A 19,196-nucleotide genomic window follows, 5' to 3' on the forward strand; every position below is an offset into this window, starting at 1 on the left:
AAGTTTACTGTAAAAATACCACTTTCTTGGTTTGGTAGTCAACTGAGTCTTCTGGAGGGAGACATTCAGAGATTATGCCAATACCCTGTGCCTCACAGAAGCTCCACCTGCCAGCTTTAACATCCTTTGATGACTCTTGTCTAAATTAACTGCCACTCTGATGGTTGCCAAATGGTGTTTTTTCTATTTATGTAATTCCTTCTAGATTCACAAGTAGGCATTTTACACTTTAAAAGAGAATGCCCATCTCCATATTTTTTGTTCATTCATATCAGTATGGACTCATGGATTCCTATTTTATGCAACAGGTTAAAACCAATTACCATCATCATTTATTTTTATGCTCAAATTGTCCCAGATTTCAGCCACTTCAACCTGGGAACTCCATCATTTTGACATATCAACATCACTTGTTGAATATCTCCTTACTCTCTGGCACAAAAAGATGGTCCAGGCTCATCTTCTACATTCCCTAACCTGATGCTTTGAGAGAGCATGATATTTAGAAACCAACGTCCAGGTACTTGGTGTGATCACTGCTACTATAACATCATAGTTTTTAGGCTCTCTCAGGAGACAGCTAGACAATATGTGTATGTATACATATACACATACTATATCTGTAACTATCTGTTCATATATATTATTTTTAAAAACCCATGATTCATAATAACATCAATTCCAATCCAATACCTTAAGAGTTTTTTCTTGCCTTCCCCTTTTCCATAGTTATAAATCCCTTATCCAACAGTGAGAAGCATAGCTCTTATTATCCTCAATATATTCATTCATTTGCTCAATCTATTGACTTCTTTGCTCAACACAACCAATCTCCCAACCACATCACCCCCTCTATGTTTGCTGCCCTATTTATCACAGCTGTCTTGTTGGAATGCCGATGCCTCCATGCCTAGTAAAGAATGGAGGGGAAGAGAAAGGAAAGAAATAAGGATGGGGGGAGAAAAATAGGAAAGGTAGGGAAAGGAGTGAGGGGAAGATGGGAAAAGGCAAGAGAAGGGAAAATGGGAAAAGAAAGGAAAGAAATGGAAGCAGATACTCACCTTTAAAACACCTTCCACAGCCATCTTCCCTTCGTGACCTAGTAAAATACTATACGGATAAAGCCACTGGATTACATGTTTGATTGGCATCATAGGAAAGGAATCCTATGTAGGAGCAAAAATATATAGGAATGAGCAAAATTCAAAATAATCACAGAAAACATCTGAAATGTACATACATTAAAATTGACTTATAAAAGTAACCAATAGGTGTGTGGTATTTTCTATAAATCTACAAAAGCAAATATTCATTATTTTCTCTTCTCATTCCTTGCCCTTTCCCTGGGTAAGCTTACCCATTTCCATCTTTCATCTATCTTCTATGTATTGATGGCTCCCACACTTCTATGTCTGGTCCTGACTTCTTTCTTGAGCTCTAAACCTGAGCCCTCAATTGTTCATTACATATGACTATATGAATATCCCATAGACCCCCATTTGAAACAGAATACATGTCTCTACCTTATTCATCCCAAAGTACCTGATCCCCTCTTATTCCTAGGTTAATCTCACCCACATTCACTTAGCTTCACAGTTATAACTACAAAATTAGAAAGTATTCATTATACTGAAGTCCTTCCTCACATTATTTGCACTGTCAATTCTGTTCACCTCACTTTAAAAGTCTATTGACAAGAAAGATTAGTGAAATTTCAATATGAACTATCTATTAGATGATACTATGGATTACTGTTAACATGATATGAAGTGTGATAATGTTGTTCTGGTTATGTAGAAGAATGTCCTAATTCTTAGAAGTTGCATACTGATATGGTTTGGTTGTGTCCACCCAAATCTCATCTTTAATTGTAGCTCCCATAGGACCGGTGAGAGACAAATGAATCATGGGGGCAGTTAACCTCCATGCTGTTCTCATGATAGTGAGTTCTCATGAGATCTGATGGCTTTATAAAGGGCTTTTCCTCTCCTTCACTCCGCACTTTTCTCTCCTGCCACCATGTGAAGAAGGACGTGTTTGCTTCCCCTTCCACCGTGATTGTAAGTTTCCTGAGGCCTCCACAGCCTTGTGGAACTGTGAGTCAGTAAAACCTCTTTCCTTTATAAATTACCCAGTCTCAGGTATTTCTTCATAGCAGTGGGAGAACGAACTAATACATATACTGAAGTATTTAAGAGTACTGACTGCAATTTACTTCCAAATGGTTCAGGAAAAAAAAACGAAAGAAAAAAGCACATGCAAACAAATGTAGCAATATATTAATAATGGGTGATTGTAGGTGAGGGATTATGAAATTACTATTTTTCAACTTTTTTTTTACATTTGAGAATTTTCAAAATAAAATGTCCTAAGCAAAAACAAAAAGATTCAATAAAAGTATAAGATTTAATAAACAGGAGGAGAAATTCTGTTCTGGATGTAAAGAACAATGTCAGCAATACCTAGGCTCCCTGACTCACAGGAAACATACATACATACATACATACATACATACATACATATATTCATTAAAGTTTAAAAATAAGTCTCTTGCCTAAGATAGTATCCCCACTATCTTGGATGGTGCCCTCTTCCACAGGGTCTCACTGAGTGTTAAAAAAGTTTCCTAGTCATTCCCTCACTGCCAACAAAGGTGTCTTCCTCCAGCATAAGTCTGGTCACCTTCATAGCCCACCTATTTAATATTGTCTGATAAGCCACTTTTTCCACATCATAAAATCCAGGAAACTTCATTCATCATACAAAACATTTCACGATAGCATTCTAACTTCTCCCACTACCACACACACTTGCTTTAGGGATACAACTTATTCTCATTCTCCAAAGATACTAGGCCCTTTTGTGATTAAACACATTTGCCTGTGCTTTGACTTCTTGCCTGGAAGGCATTTCTATCACTCCAGACATGACCGCCATGCCCTTTGTGAAACTGTAGTGCACAATGTCTGTACTCTATCAGATCCCCTCAGATCTGTTTGTGTTCTCTCTTGTGCCTCCTAGCTTTCTCTTCCAACAGCAACTGCTGTAGGTCTTTCTAAGAGACATCCTTGGGCTCTTGAAGCCACCCTTGCACACATGCTGGGAGAGCAGTTAGTATCTGGGAATTTGTGTCCCCTGAGACAATCATGACACAGAGACTGATGGGAGCTAGAGCAGTGTGAAAGCCCTAGCTCCCCTAACTCAGGTAAGGACAGCTCTGAGGCCTAACTCACACTGCAGCACACCTTTTACCTGACCAGGCTAAAGCCTTCCTTCCCTCTGTAGGACTACACTGAGATTGCATGTCTAGCTCCCACTCCAAAGCTGAAAGCTCTTTAGGGGCTCAGAACATGTCCTTGGTCTCTGTACAGTTTACTGCACTGCACAACAAATTAATCTCAGGTTTTACAATATTTATAGAAGAGTATGACAAAAGCAAACTGAAGTCATTAATCCCTAATGATTAACTTTCAAAATTTTTAACATATTTGGGTATGCCAGTTGTTAATTTATTTTACTTACCAAGATTTGAACTGCAGCTGCTAAACTGTCTAAAGGAAAATCTGGAAGTCCAAGAGTAGAAGATTCTTGGGAACACAGAGTTGTAGCAAAGGACAAGAGCTGAGAAACTCTAGGGGAAAAATGATATTAAATTGTAATAGTTTTAAAACATAAAATGTGTAAGTCTGTTAAATATAAAACACAGGGGCGAATTTAATTAATCTAAAAAGATGAGCCCTAATATTAATTCTTAAGGGACAATGGCTCCGCATCATAATATCCTACTTAAAACTCAGAAGCTGATTAGATGCAAATATATTCCTAAATTTATCACAATATTTGAGGTTTCTCACCACCTGGTCCAAATCTACCCTGACAGCCTCATCTCTCACATTTCGTAACCCCAAACCTAAACTCTAGCCTTTCAAGAGTTTTTTTATGGCCCTAAGAACAAGGCATAAACTCTCACATTCCATGCTTAAAAAAAATAAAAACTTACTCTGTTCGAATTCCTTGATTCCATTCTCTATCTGCCAAAAACTTGCTCATTATTTAGGACCCATTTCAAACGCCAATGCTTTTGTGAAGCCCTTATAGAATCTCAACTAATACCCCCAATATTTTGAAATTATGGCACTTACTATACCATGTTAACCAAAGCTATTCACATATCTTTCAACTCTATTAGATCTTGAGTTTCTCGCCAAAGATACCTTATTAATTTTATCACCAAACATTCTAATACTGAAAAATTCTTGTAAGAATTCCAGTTGTTGAATGAATCAATTAATCAATCAATGAACAGACAAAACAAATTCAATATTCAGTGTCCAGATATTTATAAAAATATACTTACTTCTCAGCAGAAACATTGGCTCCAATTGAATATAACAACTTAAGTTGGTCCTAAAGTAATATAGAAACATATTAAATTAATTAAAAAGAAATGTAATGGATTAAGTGCAAATGTTTTATAGACACAATCAACCTTTTAATTAAGCAGACACTAAATATTTAATAGCAAAAAATCATTTATTGATACATTTCATTTTCTAAAAGAAAAGCCAGCCTTTTAAAAAATCCTTCAAATAATGCCGTAATAATTTTTCTTCCTAGTTTCCAGAGATTTTCTTTACTCTTTATTCTCGTATCTTTCCATGACCTACCGAGGAAGACATTTAAAAATGCAGTAACATTTTTATAGCATTGAATTTCTTGTTATAAATAGAAAAACTGTTTAAAAAATAAATTATCCTTGGTCATACTTACCTTGAAGGGTAAATAATAAATATCCCTGGCTTGAAATCGAGAACGAAGAGGGGGATCTAATGGATTCCCAGAATACCTTGGCACTGGCAAGCCCAAGGCGATCACTCGGAAATTTTCACTAACTCGGACAATGTTCCAAGAATCCAATTCTTTTTTGGTATGATCCTATAAAAGTAAGAGATCCAGAAGCTATAGCATAAATGGTACAGATCATAACTATAAGAGCTGCCAAGTCCAGGGACTTAGGACTTGACTGTTGAGAAAACTGTATAGGAGAACACTCTCAAAACCAAACTGTCAAGGAAGGCAGCAAAGTGAAATCAGGTTCAAGATGCCAGGGCAGTCTCACAACATGAAGACTGGGGTGTTTGAAAGGGAAAGCAGTTAACACACCAAGGAATAAAGGAGACTTGGGTCAGATCTCCAAGCCTTAGTCAGTAACACAGAGGAAAAGAGTAGGCGGTAAGGAAAATACATGACTAGAGGTTGTAACAAAGGTAGTCCCCGATGGGCAGGTCACCAGCAGAGCTGTGATTGATTACCAGTGGACCTTAAATAGATAATTATGTTTATGGGTATTCCTAGCAAGGCATATTATCCGTAATAACATGTTTTGGAAACTTACTCTGTGGTAAGCACATTCCATGGATTTTTCTCATTTAACTTTCACCAGAATCCAATATAGACAATCTCCTTTTTACATGAATGAATGAACTAAAGTTCAAAGGAGTTATATAACTTGTCCCATGGTCCTGCAACTAGTATATAGTGGAGCTTAGAGAACAGAAACAGTACGGGTTTTGGAGTCACAAATCCTGGCTCAACTGCTTGATGTATACTTTTACTAAATGTTAGCACATGCATGTCATTATACCTTTGGAACCTTAGCCTAGTCTTCTCAGTAGGAAAAATACCACCTACATTATTGTGACTGCTAGGAAAACTAAATGTGAAAATGTATGTGTAAACAAGTGGCCCATAGCAGGCACCTGTTACATCTCCTTTCCTTCCTTCTCTGCCTAACTCTATCAATGGCTCCTCACATTCTTCAGCAGCAGGATCTACGGTATTGACTAAGTTTGTTCGAATGCACATTTGTACATTCTGAGAGAAACGTCCACATCTTTCAGCAACTCTTCACTGCCCAAATGACAATATAGAAACTCTTAAGAAGGCACTCAAGGCCTTTCCTGGCAGAAGCTCTCATTCTCTCAGTCTCAGCAACCAGTGCACGCCCGTCCCCTTGACCCTCCTTCCATGACCCTGTGCTCCAATCTGTCTCCCATCTGCAGCTCTCCAAACACATGAGGCTGCTTCACCAACATGACTCCATCTTCTTGGAACAACACCCTTTTCACTTTGCACAGCATAAACACAAGGGTCAGTCAAAGCTCAACACAAAAAACATCTTCATAAAACTCAGATCCCCTTCCCTCATCAGAACCATTTTTGTACCCTTTTACTTTATCTTAGGCAAGCTTCTGTCATTATTTATTTGTGCATTTGCTTCTATACATGACTGTCTCATGCTAGCTCCACACTCCTGACAGGACTTATTACCTCTAGTGTATAACAGGACAAATGTCTGTTGACTGACTGCATGAATTAATTTTAAAAATAATAAATAATTATTTCAATCATATTTTGGTATGAATCAAAATCAGCACTCATACATCTAATTAATACACTGACACTATGTTATAGACACTAGAAAGTGAGAGTCTAGATCTAGCCCTGTCTGAGAAACCAAAAGTAGAAACTTCAGAGAGCTGACTAAATATTTCTCTTTTTCATTTACCCAAAAATGTTAAATAAAATATAAAGTTCATACAAACTGAACTTTGTATCTCTTTCCATAATAACAGAATTCTACTATAATCACCTTTATGAAACCAGTAACATTTTTGAGATATTAAATTTAGAATATCAAAGCTACCTAGAAATAAATGGGGCTTACGTTATGGTGTTAGAATCTTTTTAGCATAAAAGTTGTCGTAAGATGATAGTGCTTTGTGAAGGGATCTTGCCTATATGCTGTGAGGTTCTTATGAGACAGATTCTATGAACACAGAAATCACATTTACCGATAAAAAATTATGTGTTTATACTGATATTTACTTTGGGAGAAAAATGTAGTAGACCCTTCTCACTTAATAATAAGCATTCTTTGCGTACTAACCCCCCCCTTTTTTTTTTTGACAGAGTCTCACTCCCTCACCCAGGCTGGGGTGCAGTTGTACGATCTTGGCTTATCACAACCTCAGCCTCCAGGGTTCAAGCGATTCTCCTGCCTCAGCCTCCTAAGTAGCTGGGATTACAGGTGCATGCCACCACACCCAGCTAATTTTTGTATTTTTAGCAGAGACGAGGTTTTACCATGTTGACCAGGCTGATCTTGAACTCCTGACCTCAGGTGATTTGCCCGCCTTAGCCTCCCAAAGTGCTAGGGTTACAGGCATGAGCCACCGCACCCAGTCACTAAACCTCTTTTGACTCACATATCATGAATTTCTATTCAAAGTAATATGTTCAATAACTTTGCACAGAATCTACTATAAGAATAAAGAATATATCAAACTTTTTGTTGTGAAGTAACTCCTATACTTTAAAAAAAAATTCCATATTCTGAGTATTTTTTTTCCAAATTATTTACTAAAAATGGTGAATACTAATATAATCTCTAGTAGCAAGTAGTTATTTTGTAACTAGAAAGCATCTAAAGAGAAAACGTTCTGCATAACAGCCTTTTAAAAAATAAATTAAAAAGCTTTCATTTTGGTAAATTAACAATATGAATAAATGAATTTAACTTTTTCTACTTGATTAAATCCTTGATTATCTCCTTCTGATTATATCAGAATGAGATGCTCCATGAATAGATCCAGAGGAAAATGACTGTACTTCACAAGAAAGCATCATCTAGAAACTCCCACAAATAATAAAGAAACAGACTGCTTCTGGCCCTGCCAGCCACGCAGCATCAGTGCAATCAAACCCTCTGGCATTGACATTCATTATTTAGGGCCTGGTGTGTTCTGGGCTCATATTAGCACCCTGGGAGCAAGATCAAGAAGTATGAGACACAGATCCTGCTCCTGATCAATTTGCAACCAACCTGGGGTAGTAAGGTAGCACATATGTACAGAACAGGTATGAGAGAGACTCTAGGTCCTAGAATGTACAGGCAGAGCAGTCAGTCATAGAAGGCTGGGTTAACCACACAGAGATCCAGCGTGGTACCGCTTGAGCTGGATGAACAAGGGCTAAATGTCTTCTTGTCATTTGTGACATTACATGAACCCATCTCCCAAGTCTTTGAAGAGTCCCCACATTCCCCAGTTGTTGTACTCTTTATATGCATGTTTATCACAGCATTTAATCATTCCATGGTACTTATTCATTCATTCAACAAATAGTTATTGAGCAACTACCATGTGCCAGGCATTGATCTAGGAACTTGAGATAATACCAGTTACAAAAATTCCTGCCCTTGTGAAACTTATATTCTAGTAGAGGGAAGCAGACAACAAAGGGTGCTGTACTGCATTGTAAAAACTTTGAATTTTACTCTGAGTGGAACAAGAAGCCATCAAGGTTAGAGCATAGGAATGCCCCCAAATGGATGCATTGTTAAGGCGATCACTGACTGCTGTGTTGAGAAGTGTCAGGAAGGAAGGACGGAAGCAGGGAGTACAGTTAGGAGGCTCCTACAGCAACCCCAGCATGTGATGCTGGTGGCTTGGGTCATCAGAATAGGATATCCTTTAAATATTTTATTCATTTCTGTCAATACCTACTGGACCTTGAGCTTCCTGAAGCTAAGAACTGGACTTTCTTTAGCTTTGTATCTGGTGACTAGCACTATCTAGAAGTCATTAGCCTTTTAATAAATAGTTGTTAAGAGAAAGAAAGAAGGGGGAAAAAACGAGATGGGAAAAGAGGAAGAAAGAGAAGAAGAGAAAGGAGGAAAAAAAAAAATAAAAAAGGAAAAGAGAATAGTTATTAGACTAACCAGAAAAAAAAGACAGTAAAAATCTGGGAGGTCTTTTGACAAGGTCTACAAACAGAAGAGCATTGTAAAACTGTAAACTCATGACTTCAGCAATTTACCCAAGATAAGGGTCATCCGAACATCTGTCCTGATTCCAATAGGGCCATGTCCTATACAATAAAATGGCACTGCCCACAGCTTGACAGAAAAGACAAAACAGTGGGATTTTCTTCTCTTACTTGGAGAAGTTTGTCGTAACGCTCAGCAGACATCAGGAAGCGTCCATCTTCAAGCTGCATCTCTCTGTTTTCCAGCAAGTTGTTCAAAACAGGCAAAACATTCCTCTCTGCCTTTTCCAAACCTTCCAAAATGAGTGTTCTGCCTTCTGTGGCTGCACGAACTGCACACTATTTCCAAGAAACATAAAAGCAAAATGAGAATACTGAAGTTGCAGAGCTTGGCCTAACATTACTTGTAAAGCAAATTTAAATTGCAGTTCTTGTTATAGGGACCAGAAATCAATAAAGCTGAGTTCTAGATCTTGTTTTGCTTTTTCTGCCTCTATGATCTTAGGAAAGTGATTTTACCTCTTTGGGCCTGTTTATTCATTTTTAAAATAAAGATATTGAAAAAGAGGATCTCTGAAGTTCCTTTTAGCCTTAACATTTTAGATTATATACCCAATGAAATAAAAAACTAACAGCTATCTATGAACAAAGAACATAATTAAATAGGGGCACAGATTCCACAACTGGAAAAGAAAAATGAAGATAGTTATCTGTCCTACCTATCCCACAAGCTTCTTGTGAGGATCAGAAAGCTAGGTGAGAAGGCTTGGAGACTGTAACATTTGTAAACATAAGTCATCATCAAAATAGAGGTTTAGTGTGATGCTCGATGCTGACAACATTACACGCTTAGAAACAGAAAAAGAGTCAGATTTTACATTGGCCAATAGCAGACTGACTTAGGTCTTCCAATAAATTTTAAGAAAATCAGTAATGGAGAAAAGTAGGAAATAAAGTAAACTGTAATTAAAAAATTACTATAGATATGAAAAAAATATTTTCCTTAAACTATAGGTCCTTAATAACATAGAAAACTACTTTTCGTCAAAATCCTTCATGTTCTGCTAAAAAAGGAAAACCTCAGTCATGTTTCTTCTGCACATTCAACCACAGAGGAATAATGGTGCTAAATTTATATTGTTATTCGCCTCCTTAAAAATCGCCTTCATTAGTCTCCATGGCACTGCATTGTCCTAGGAAAACTGTTTTGTCTTCTCTGCCTGTCCATTAAATGTGGGTGATGCCCAGAATTACATCCTTAACACACAGCTCTTCTTACCCTATTAGGACCTCCCTGAAAATCTTACTCAATCACATAGTTCCAACTACCACCTTTATGCTAATGACCCCCCAGAATCTTGGGGTTCTGACACTCCCCTAAGTTTCAGAACCATGTAGTCTCATTAGTACCTCATATGGGGTCCCTCAGACACCATAAGCACCTCAGGTCCCTTGTACAGCACTGAAAATATCCATTGGCTCCAAACCTGCTTCTCTTCTTTATTTTCTATCTGAGGTGTGAGCACCATTAACCCATGCCAGAGCCCTCGATGTTTCTTGAACTTATCCCTTTCTACCCCTTCCCTAGTTCAGGCTCTCCTTACCTCTCAGATTGCCTCCCAATAGTCCAAGCTCCTTAATTTGGCATATTAGCCTATCACAATGTGGCATCTGCCTATCTCTCCAACACCATCTCCTGACATTAGTTGCCTCACATGTGGTATTTCTGTGACAATAAACTGGCTATCTCCTTCTACACATGTACACACCATACTGCTTTACCGGACAAATCTCTGTGTCTTTACTTATACTGACTCCTCACTTAAAATTTAATTTTCCCTATAGTAATTATCCAAAAAAAGATCTAAATGTTTGATGAGGGGAAAACATATCTCTATTTTTTTAAGACTTAATATCCAAATAAATTTCTGCAGTAGCAATGTACTGATTTTCCAAGTGTAGAAAAGAGGCATTGCTTAATCAAGCTTGCATACTATCCTATTTTAATAAACTGTTGAATTTTGCACTGTATAGTAGAGCTTAGTTTATTTCAAGTATCTATATAATGTTGTAAAATGATAAACTTCATGGAAGCTATATTAGACTCAAGAGAATCATCCATTTCAAGAATAAGATCAATTCATGAATAATCCTTCAAATATATCACTACTGCAATATTTTAATTCTCTTCTACCAGAGTAGCCATCTTGTTCTAGAAGATTTTAAAAAAAAAAAAAAAAAGCATAGGTAGAAGTGACTTAGTAGTTCCTAAAGAACAAAAAAAAAAAAAAAAATCTCATTTTTGCTAGCTGTATAAAGGACAAAGCCATAGAAATAGTTTCTGGGATATTAAAAGTCAAAATATTGGCCGGGCTCGGTGGCTCACACCTGTAATCTCAGCATTTTGGAAGGCTGAGGAGGGTGGATCACAAGGTCAGGAGTTCAAGACCAGCCTGGCCAACATGGTGAAACCTCGTCTCTACTAAGATTACAAAAATTAGCTGGCTGTGGTGGCAGGCACCTGTAATCCTAGCTACGTGGGAGGCTGAGGCAGGAGAATCACTGGAACCCAGGAGACAGAGGTTGCAATGAGCCAAGATCAACCCCCTTCACTCCAGCCTGGGCGACAAAGCAAGAATACAAACTACTTCTTATAAAAATTCATGTTTCAGTTAAGGTTTCCATTAAGCTTTTGTTCACAATAATATATTTACTTCAAGAAAGCATAGCTCAGAACAAAAAAGAAATTGTTATCATAACCTAAGGTAATATTATTTTTAAAAATCTAAAACTTTTAGCAATCTTACTTATAAGACAGACTAAATACTGTATTTGACTTTTTAAAAACTCCATAGGGATGAAAACACACATTCTTTGAGGTAAAACTAGAAATATACAGTTCAAAATGTAATGGTTCACCACCTATGGGCCACAAAAAGCAAAGTCTTGACAACACAGGACAACAAACACTGCAGTTCCACTTTCATTCACCTCAGGTATACTGTGGTCTGCTGTCAACTGAAACTCTTCAAAGGAATTCAAAATAAGCTATGTAGACAGATCAAAAACAGAAGCCAAATACACAAGGTTTTCTTTCCAACTACTCCAATGGCAATACTATGACCACAAAGTTGAAAAAGTAGGGATAGATGGAAAAAAGATAACACCATTTGATGATCTCTTGAAAATCTGGTCAATGCTGCAACTTTTCTCCACAATCAGATGCATACAGATGTAGGTATAGAGCAGAGACCTCAATTTAAGAATCTCTACTACTAAAGAATGATAGAAATAGAAAATCATCAATTTCACAAACACCATAGTAATAACTGTTGTAGTCAAGAATCCAAAATGGATGATAAATTAGTGGGTAAGTGTATGATGAGAAACAGGACATTTGTATATACTCAAAGTATCTCCTTACAAAATATTTTAAAATGACAAAGTAAAAAATAATACAACACTGCAGAAACCTAGCAGATACCACGTTAATTAACCAAGTGATCAAAGTCGATGTGACCAGTAATGAGCTATATCAATCTCACATACCAGACTTCTAATATGATACCCTGAGATGGGCACAACATCACTTTTATATTAATCTTGCTAAAAATGCATCATTTCAATCAAATCATAAGGAAACATCAGACAAACCTAAACTGAGCAACATTTTGCAAAATAATTGGCCATGAGGAGGAAAAAGGAGATGCCTGTTGCAGGGACTTGGTTGGGGACAGTGTGGGAGATAGCAGTCTTTTTTTTTTTTAATGATTAAAAAACTTGAGCATGTTTAAATGATGATGAAGAGGAGCTAGTAGAGGAGTACAAAAAAGAGAAAGTATAATTATTGAAGTAAAACTAAAAGAGTTGCTACTAGATGTTGAAGATAGTTTGGTCTATTTACTGAGCGGGAACATGGTAGGGCCTACAAGTTTATAACTGATATATATCAGGCGCTTCCAAGTATACTATTTAATTTAACCCTATGACAGTCCTCTGAGGTACACAATATTTTACCCAATTTACTGGAAGAGAGGTTATATAATTTGAAAATTGCATGGCTAAAATTTTAGCCTGTCCTTAAATTGAGAGAAGACGAGTACATGAAGAACTAAAAAAAGTCAGTAAATAATCACAACTAGAGGTTATTAGTAATCTCAGAGAGTCTGGTTTTACTAGGCATAGGAATTTGCTGTATTATCTATGTAGAGAAACAAAACAAAACACACACAAAACATTTCTACACACACAAAATACTCAGTTCAACATAGAGCATACATGGTCATACAGCAGTGCAATCGACCTCAAAGTCTTCTAGAGATAACTACAATCACATCTCCCCAAATCAACATTGTTTTTCAAATCCTCATCAACTCAGTGAAATCTCTAGAACCAAGCAGAAATGAAACTAACCACCTGCCTAAAAATATCTGAAAAGAGAGGTAGTTAACAGAAAAGGTTCATTAGCCTTTTAAATCAACCTAACCCACTAATTGTGCTGTTATCCTCATGTGACTTAATTAAGAATTGTGAAACTTCCTGTTTGCTAAATTGTTTTCAAGATATAACAAACCTCAGTTTAAGCCTCTCTATTCATTTGTTTTACCTGCAAATTTACTTTTTTTTTTTTAAGTTTTTCTTACAAAAACGTTTTTCTTTCTTTCTTTCTCCTAAAAAATCTTAATGTAACAAAAACCAATTAGGCAAAGATCCAGTTTCTGACAGTGGCTTCTAAATGTCTCTAACTTTCCCTTGATAATCCATTAGACAAACTGCCAGGAAAATTCTGTAAAAGAAGAGCAATTAGGGGTGAGTTTAATTTAGGAATAGAAAGAACCATGACTAGATAGACAAATCAATAAAACAGAATTTAAGAAGGTATGCTAGCCTCTCTAGAAATGTACTGTATGAACAAGAAACTCCTGTAACTAAAAGAGGTCAGAGAGATTTGAAATAACCCTCTTGCACTGTTGGAAAAAAAATTTTTTTTGCTATTACTACATGTATTACCTTTTCCATATAAGGAAACTAGCTAATAAAAATGATTAAACATTTTAAAATATAAGAAAAGTACACTTCAAATTAGTAGAAATTAGGAATTTGGAAAAGAAATTCAAATGAATTTAAACATTTAATGATATAAATAAAATCATGTAATTACTGAAAAAACATATAAGTGACTTTTTGAAAATAATCCTGAATTGAGGAAAATCTTTCCAATAACTCAAAGGCAGATACCATTAAGAAAAAGATTAATAGATATGACTACATTCAAATTTGTCCATACAGCAAAAAATATCTCAAACTAAAAGACTGAAAACTTGGAAGATATGTTTGTAATGTATACAATAAAGACCACATAAATATCTTTAGTATAAATTGAATTTTTATAGATTATTTTAAAAATTAATACCTTTATAAAATGCAAATTAGCACCACAAAAATATATATTCAACTTCACTGGTTATTAGAGAGCTAAAGGTAAAACGTGATATTTTTAGACTTTCAAATTGGCAAGGGTTAAAAAAGAATGATAATATCCAGTGTCAGTAAGGTTAAGATGAAACCAGAACTCTCATTCGTGGTTGGTCGGAGTACAAAAATCAGCTTATGGAGAGTAATTTAGAAAGATATATAAAAATGTAAATGGCTATGTTATTAATCCAGAAATTCTACTTCAATAAATTTATCTAAAGGAAATGATAAGATTAGTGTACAATGATGTGTATTATCCAGTGATCAAAACACTGTTTTACAATTACAAATGAACCAAAAAACCTCAAATGCCAATCTGTGGAGGAATGGCAAAAAAATTGTGGTAATTTAATATGATGGACTTCTACACAGATATTAAAAAGAATGATATAGCTCCATCTTTAACTGCGAAAAGGTCCACAATATGTTTTTTACTCAAAAAGCTGTAACTCCCTTTCCAGGACTAAGGGAATAAGGAAAGAGAATAAGAGGACTATCCCATTTCTTGCCCGATTTCTGAAACCCAAATAAAATATGAGTCTGCTGTTAAGAGCACTGTTGTAAAAAGTACTTAATTTATAAGCCTATGGGATGAGTTGAGGAAGACAATGAAAATATCCTAGAGATGGGACATTTTCTCCTCCCATTAGCTCTACTACAATCTAGATTAATCTGTGATGAGACATAAGCAGAGGCTACCACAAATTCACATTGTTCAACTTCAGCTCAACCCTCATTACTATTCAAACATTATTTCCTTCATTTCTTGTAAGTTATTGCCAAGCCAAGCCTCCAATTTCTTTCTTCACCTCTTTCAAATGACCCTGCCCAGTACTTTACTATGACTAAAGTCACATGAATTGAGATTCTACGACTCTCCTCCACTTCATTTCATAGTCCCTCTGTGTCTGCATCTTTCTACTGTACTATGACTTCTATCTTTGACAAAGTATCACTCCTCCCACACCTCCAGGACTAGCCCTTTCTACTTTGAGCTTAGCAGCATCCCCTCCCACATCCTCCAAAACTTTCTTCCATCAACTATATCACTTCCTACTTGTATTTCCAAATCACTTCTCTTCCGCAAACATCTCCATACTTTCAGAAAAGCTACAGTGCCAATACCTCTTTATAGTCTTTCTTTATCCTTTCCTTATCTTCAAGCCTCTTTAAAAAAAAAAAATGCACATACTCACTGCCTCTAATAAACTTCCACTGTTCTTATTTTACCGAAACTACTCATTTGAAAGTACCAATAATTCAACTGCCCAAAATTATGGCTTTTTCTTGATCTTCATGTTCTTCTTTTCTTTGAGTCTCTTCCCTTGATCTTCTCATGTACTTTATCTTCAATTAACATTATCATGCTGATTCTCCCCCATCCTTCCTTAGCCCTTCCTGCCTCCTATTCTCTAAAATGTAAGCACTTCTCAAGGTGCTGTCCTTAACCTTTTCCTATCCTCTCTTCTCACTTGTTATTTCATTGGCAAAGATCTAACCTATTCTCACAAATCCTCATTCTTTCATTGAGTACCCACTATATGGCAGGGGCTGTTATATGCTATGTTAATTACAACAACAGCAAAACTTTTTTATTTTCTTTATTTCATTATTGTTGAGGAACATACTGTGTGGACTAACATGTCTCTGAGCTCCATAGGCATCTCTAATGCCTCTTTAATCTCTTCATATAGATGTTCAAACTCAACATGCTTAATGAAATCAAACTCAGCAACTTCTTCTCTAAACCAAATCCTCTTCCTGATGTCTACTTCAACTGAAGTTTCATTCATTCTCCCTTCAACCTAGGGTTTATTACGGGGTGTGTGTGTGTGTGCGCGCGTGTGTGTGTGTGTGTGTTTGAGACAGAGTCTGGCTGTGTCCCCCAGATGGAAGCGCAGTGGCATGATCTCGGCTCACTGTATCCTCCACCTCGGAGGTTCAAGCAATTCTCCTGCCTCAGCCTCCCAAGTAGCTGGGATTATAGGCATGAGCCATCATACCTGGCTACTTTTTGTATTTTTAGTAGAGATGGGGTTGCACCATGTTGGCCAGGCTGGTTTTGAACTCCTGACCTCATGTGATCAGCCCACCTCAGCCTCCCAAAGAGTTTATTTTTTCTGGTTCCTCACACAGTATGTGTGACCTCTAAATATGTTACGCATCCATCATCTCACCAACTTTCCATTTCCACTGCAACCACCACCACTGAGAGCCTTCATTAACTCCCTGCTTTTCTACCGAAAGAGCTAATTGAGCCAGGCACCATTACTCAATATTTTTAGTCTTCAGTTGTCCTCAAGATAATGATATTTTACTGGCAGGAAAACATAGACTGAATCAAGCCATTTGTAAAGTCTCTTTGAGCAATAAGTTTCATGATTGTTTGACTTACCTCAACTTTATTAAGAATATTTTTTAAATCAAAATGAAAAATGTGATTTTGAGAGCAAAGTCACCACCAGAATATATCCTCCCCTGGAGCCCAACAGCCCCTGCATCTCCACATCCCTGGGGCTTTGCCAACATCCAACCACATCCACTCAAGAAGTCTGTAGCATCATAACACCACATGTACCCACCAGTGTAGCCATGACCTCAGCACCTGAGCCCACACAGAGCCTTGTACCCTGGGAAACAGGCAATCTAGCACAGCAAGGAGGCTGCCCCAGGACAAACAGAGCTAATGCACGTGCTTCCCAGAGCCTAAGAGCCACCCACCTCAGACCTGCTGCCACCACCAGTAACTCCACTAGCTCCAGCAGTGGGAAGAAATTCTTCCAAACTCATTCTATGAGGCCAGCATTTGATACCAAAATTGGACAAAAGCACACAAATAAAGAAAACAACAGGCCAATATTCCGGATAAACAAAGGTGCAAAAATCCCGAACAAAATACTAGCAAACCAAATCCAACAGTACACCAAAAATATAACACACCACGATCAGGTGGGGTTTATCCCAGAGAGGCAAGGATGATTCAAAATCACAAATCAACAAATCTGATACATTACATCAACAGAATAAAGGACAAAAACCACATGGCCATCTCAATAGATGCAGAAAAGCATTTGATAAAGCACAAATAAGAAAGGCAAAAATAGACAAATGCAGCTATATCAAACGAAAAGGCTTCTGTACAGAAAAGGAAACAAATCCACGGAGTGAAGAGAAAACCTGTAGAATGGGAGAAACTATTTTCAAATGAGCCATTCAACAACAAATAGATAAAGCGACAACTACTGAGAATATACAAGGAGCTCAAACAACTCAATGGCAAAAAAAAAAAAAAAAGATAAGATTTAAAAATGGGCAAAGGATCTGAACAGACATTTCTCAAAAGAAGACATACAAATGGCCAGTAAGTAAATGCTCAACGTCACTAATCACCAGAGAAATGCAATGAAAACCACAATGAGACCTTTCTCACCCCATTTAGAATGGCTATTGTGAAAAAGACAAAAAGTAACAGATGTCGATGAGGATGTGGAGAAAAGAGAAGTTTTACACACTGTTGATGGAATATAAATTAGTACAGCCATTATAAAAAACAATATGGAGGTTCTTCAAAAGTTTAAAAGTGGAGCTATCATATGATCCTGCAATCTATGGACTGAATACATGTATTAAAGTATCACTCTATATCCCGTGAAAAATGGACTATTGTCAACTAAAAAGAAAAATTAATAAATGAAAAAATGAAAAATCTTCCCAATCTTTTTTCTTATTAACTCAATATAAATTATTTATTAATTTTACACACTATCTAAATGGCAACAAGAATGGATGTTTTACAGTGCAACTGAATCCAAAGGCAAGAATATTATAAGGGGACTGCAAATGGGTAAGGATAGTATAATTTTTAGAAAACAAATTAATAGACAAAAATGAATTGCCCAAGATTTTAAAATCTTCTCCCTATATGCCCTTTGGTTACATAGTTGTAGACCCAGAACATATGAAAATTAAACTTTAAAAATATAAGAATACTAGCCAAAAGGAGAAAATCTTGAGAAGATGCTCTTTGGTAACAAAATTTGAAACGCTCAATTTTCAGAACTAATACTAGTTACTATTTCAGTATCACTTTGCTTCCTGATTCTTCCTTAAAACAGCCTGTAAAATCATTAAAATACTTAATCAGTATTATCAAAATGTACTATCAAACTTTATAAATATGACTACATTTGTAAAGAATAAAGTTTAAAAATAAGCAGCTTCAGCTTATTTGTTCTATTCATAGAACAAATGGCAAGTCCATTAAGTAATATAGCAACAACGTACTGCGCCATTCCATATATCTCAGACTCAACTGGAGAGAAAAAAGTAAATGTTACAAGTTTTCTGCCCAATAGAGGCTCAAGCATCTTAACCTCCTTACATCAATACCCACTTTGCCTCATTTGCATAGCATGTAAGTGTAGGGGTACAACCTCAAAGTATTCTTGTTCTCTCATACCTATGTTTCATCTCCCCCATGGATTCTTAGCTCTACAAAGGATGAGAACCCTGTATTTTATGGCATACTGGTACAAAATTGGCTCACAGCAGGCTATTAGCATTTATGGAATAAACATGCAACCACTCAGTTAAAAGATGCTGTTATATAAGGTTAGGAAGAATTTTTGTAGGAAGCATGATAGTTATCTATGCCTACACTTGTTATGAAAACAGAATAGAACAAGTTTAACTATCAGCATGAGAGATTTAGGCTAGATAGCTGGAAGATTTTTCTATACAGGTTGTAACATAAAATAATTGTAGTATAATTTGTTTTGAAATCTTTTTTAAAAAGAAGCAATACACGTATTTTTTTAAATGTGGAATGACTAGTTGTAATCATTCCTCAAAGTAGAAATTAGACCAACTACAAGGAGCTCTTCTTGTCCTTC

The 19,196-nt window shown here is 36.4% G+C and overlaps 1 protein-coding gene across 1 annotated transcript in view; it reads right to left on the minus strand.

Moving 5' to 3' along the window:
* VWA8 (von Willebrand factor A domain containing 8) overlaps nt 1–19,196 on the minus strand; it is a 389,692-nt gene that overhangs the window by 318,272 nt on the left and 52,224 nt on the right. Inside the window, exons 5-9 of the mRNA XM_025364717.1 lie at nt 9,001–9,168; nt 4,771–4,935; nt 4,358–4,407; nt 3,523–3,631; nt 1,062–1,166 (exon numbers count right to left, since the gene is read on the minus strand). Coding sequence (XP_025220502.1) covers nt 1,062–1,166; nt 3,523–3,631; nt 4,358–4,407; nt 4,771–4,935; nt 9,001–9,168 — 597 coding nt within the window. The remainder of the gene's footprint in view (nt 1–1,061; nt 1,167–3,522; nt 3,632–4,357; nt 4,408–4,770; nt 4,936–9,000; nt 9,169–19,196) is intronic.

Source organism: Theropithecus gelada, chromosome 17 (assembly GCF_003255815.1).
Source record: "Theropithecus gelada isolate Dixy chromosome 17, Tgel_1.0, whole genome shotgun sequence".
In the NCBI taxonomy this organism is placed as follows: Eukaryota; Metazoa; Chordata; class Mammalia; order Primates; family Cercopithecidae; genus Theropithecus; species Theropithecus gelada.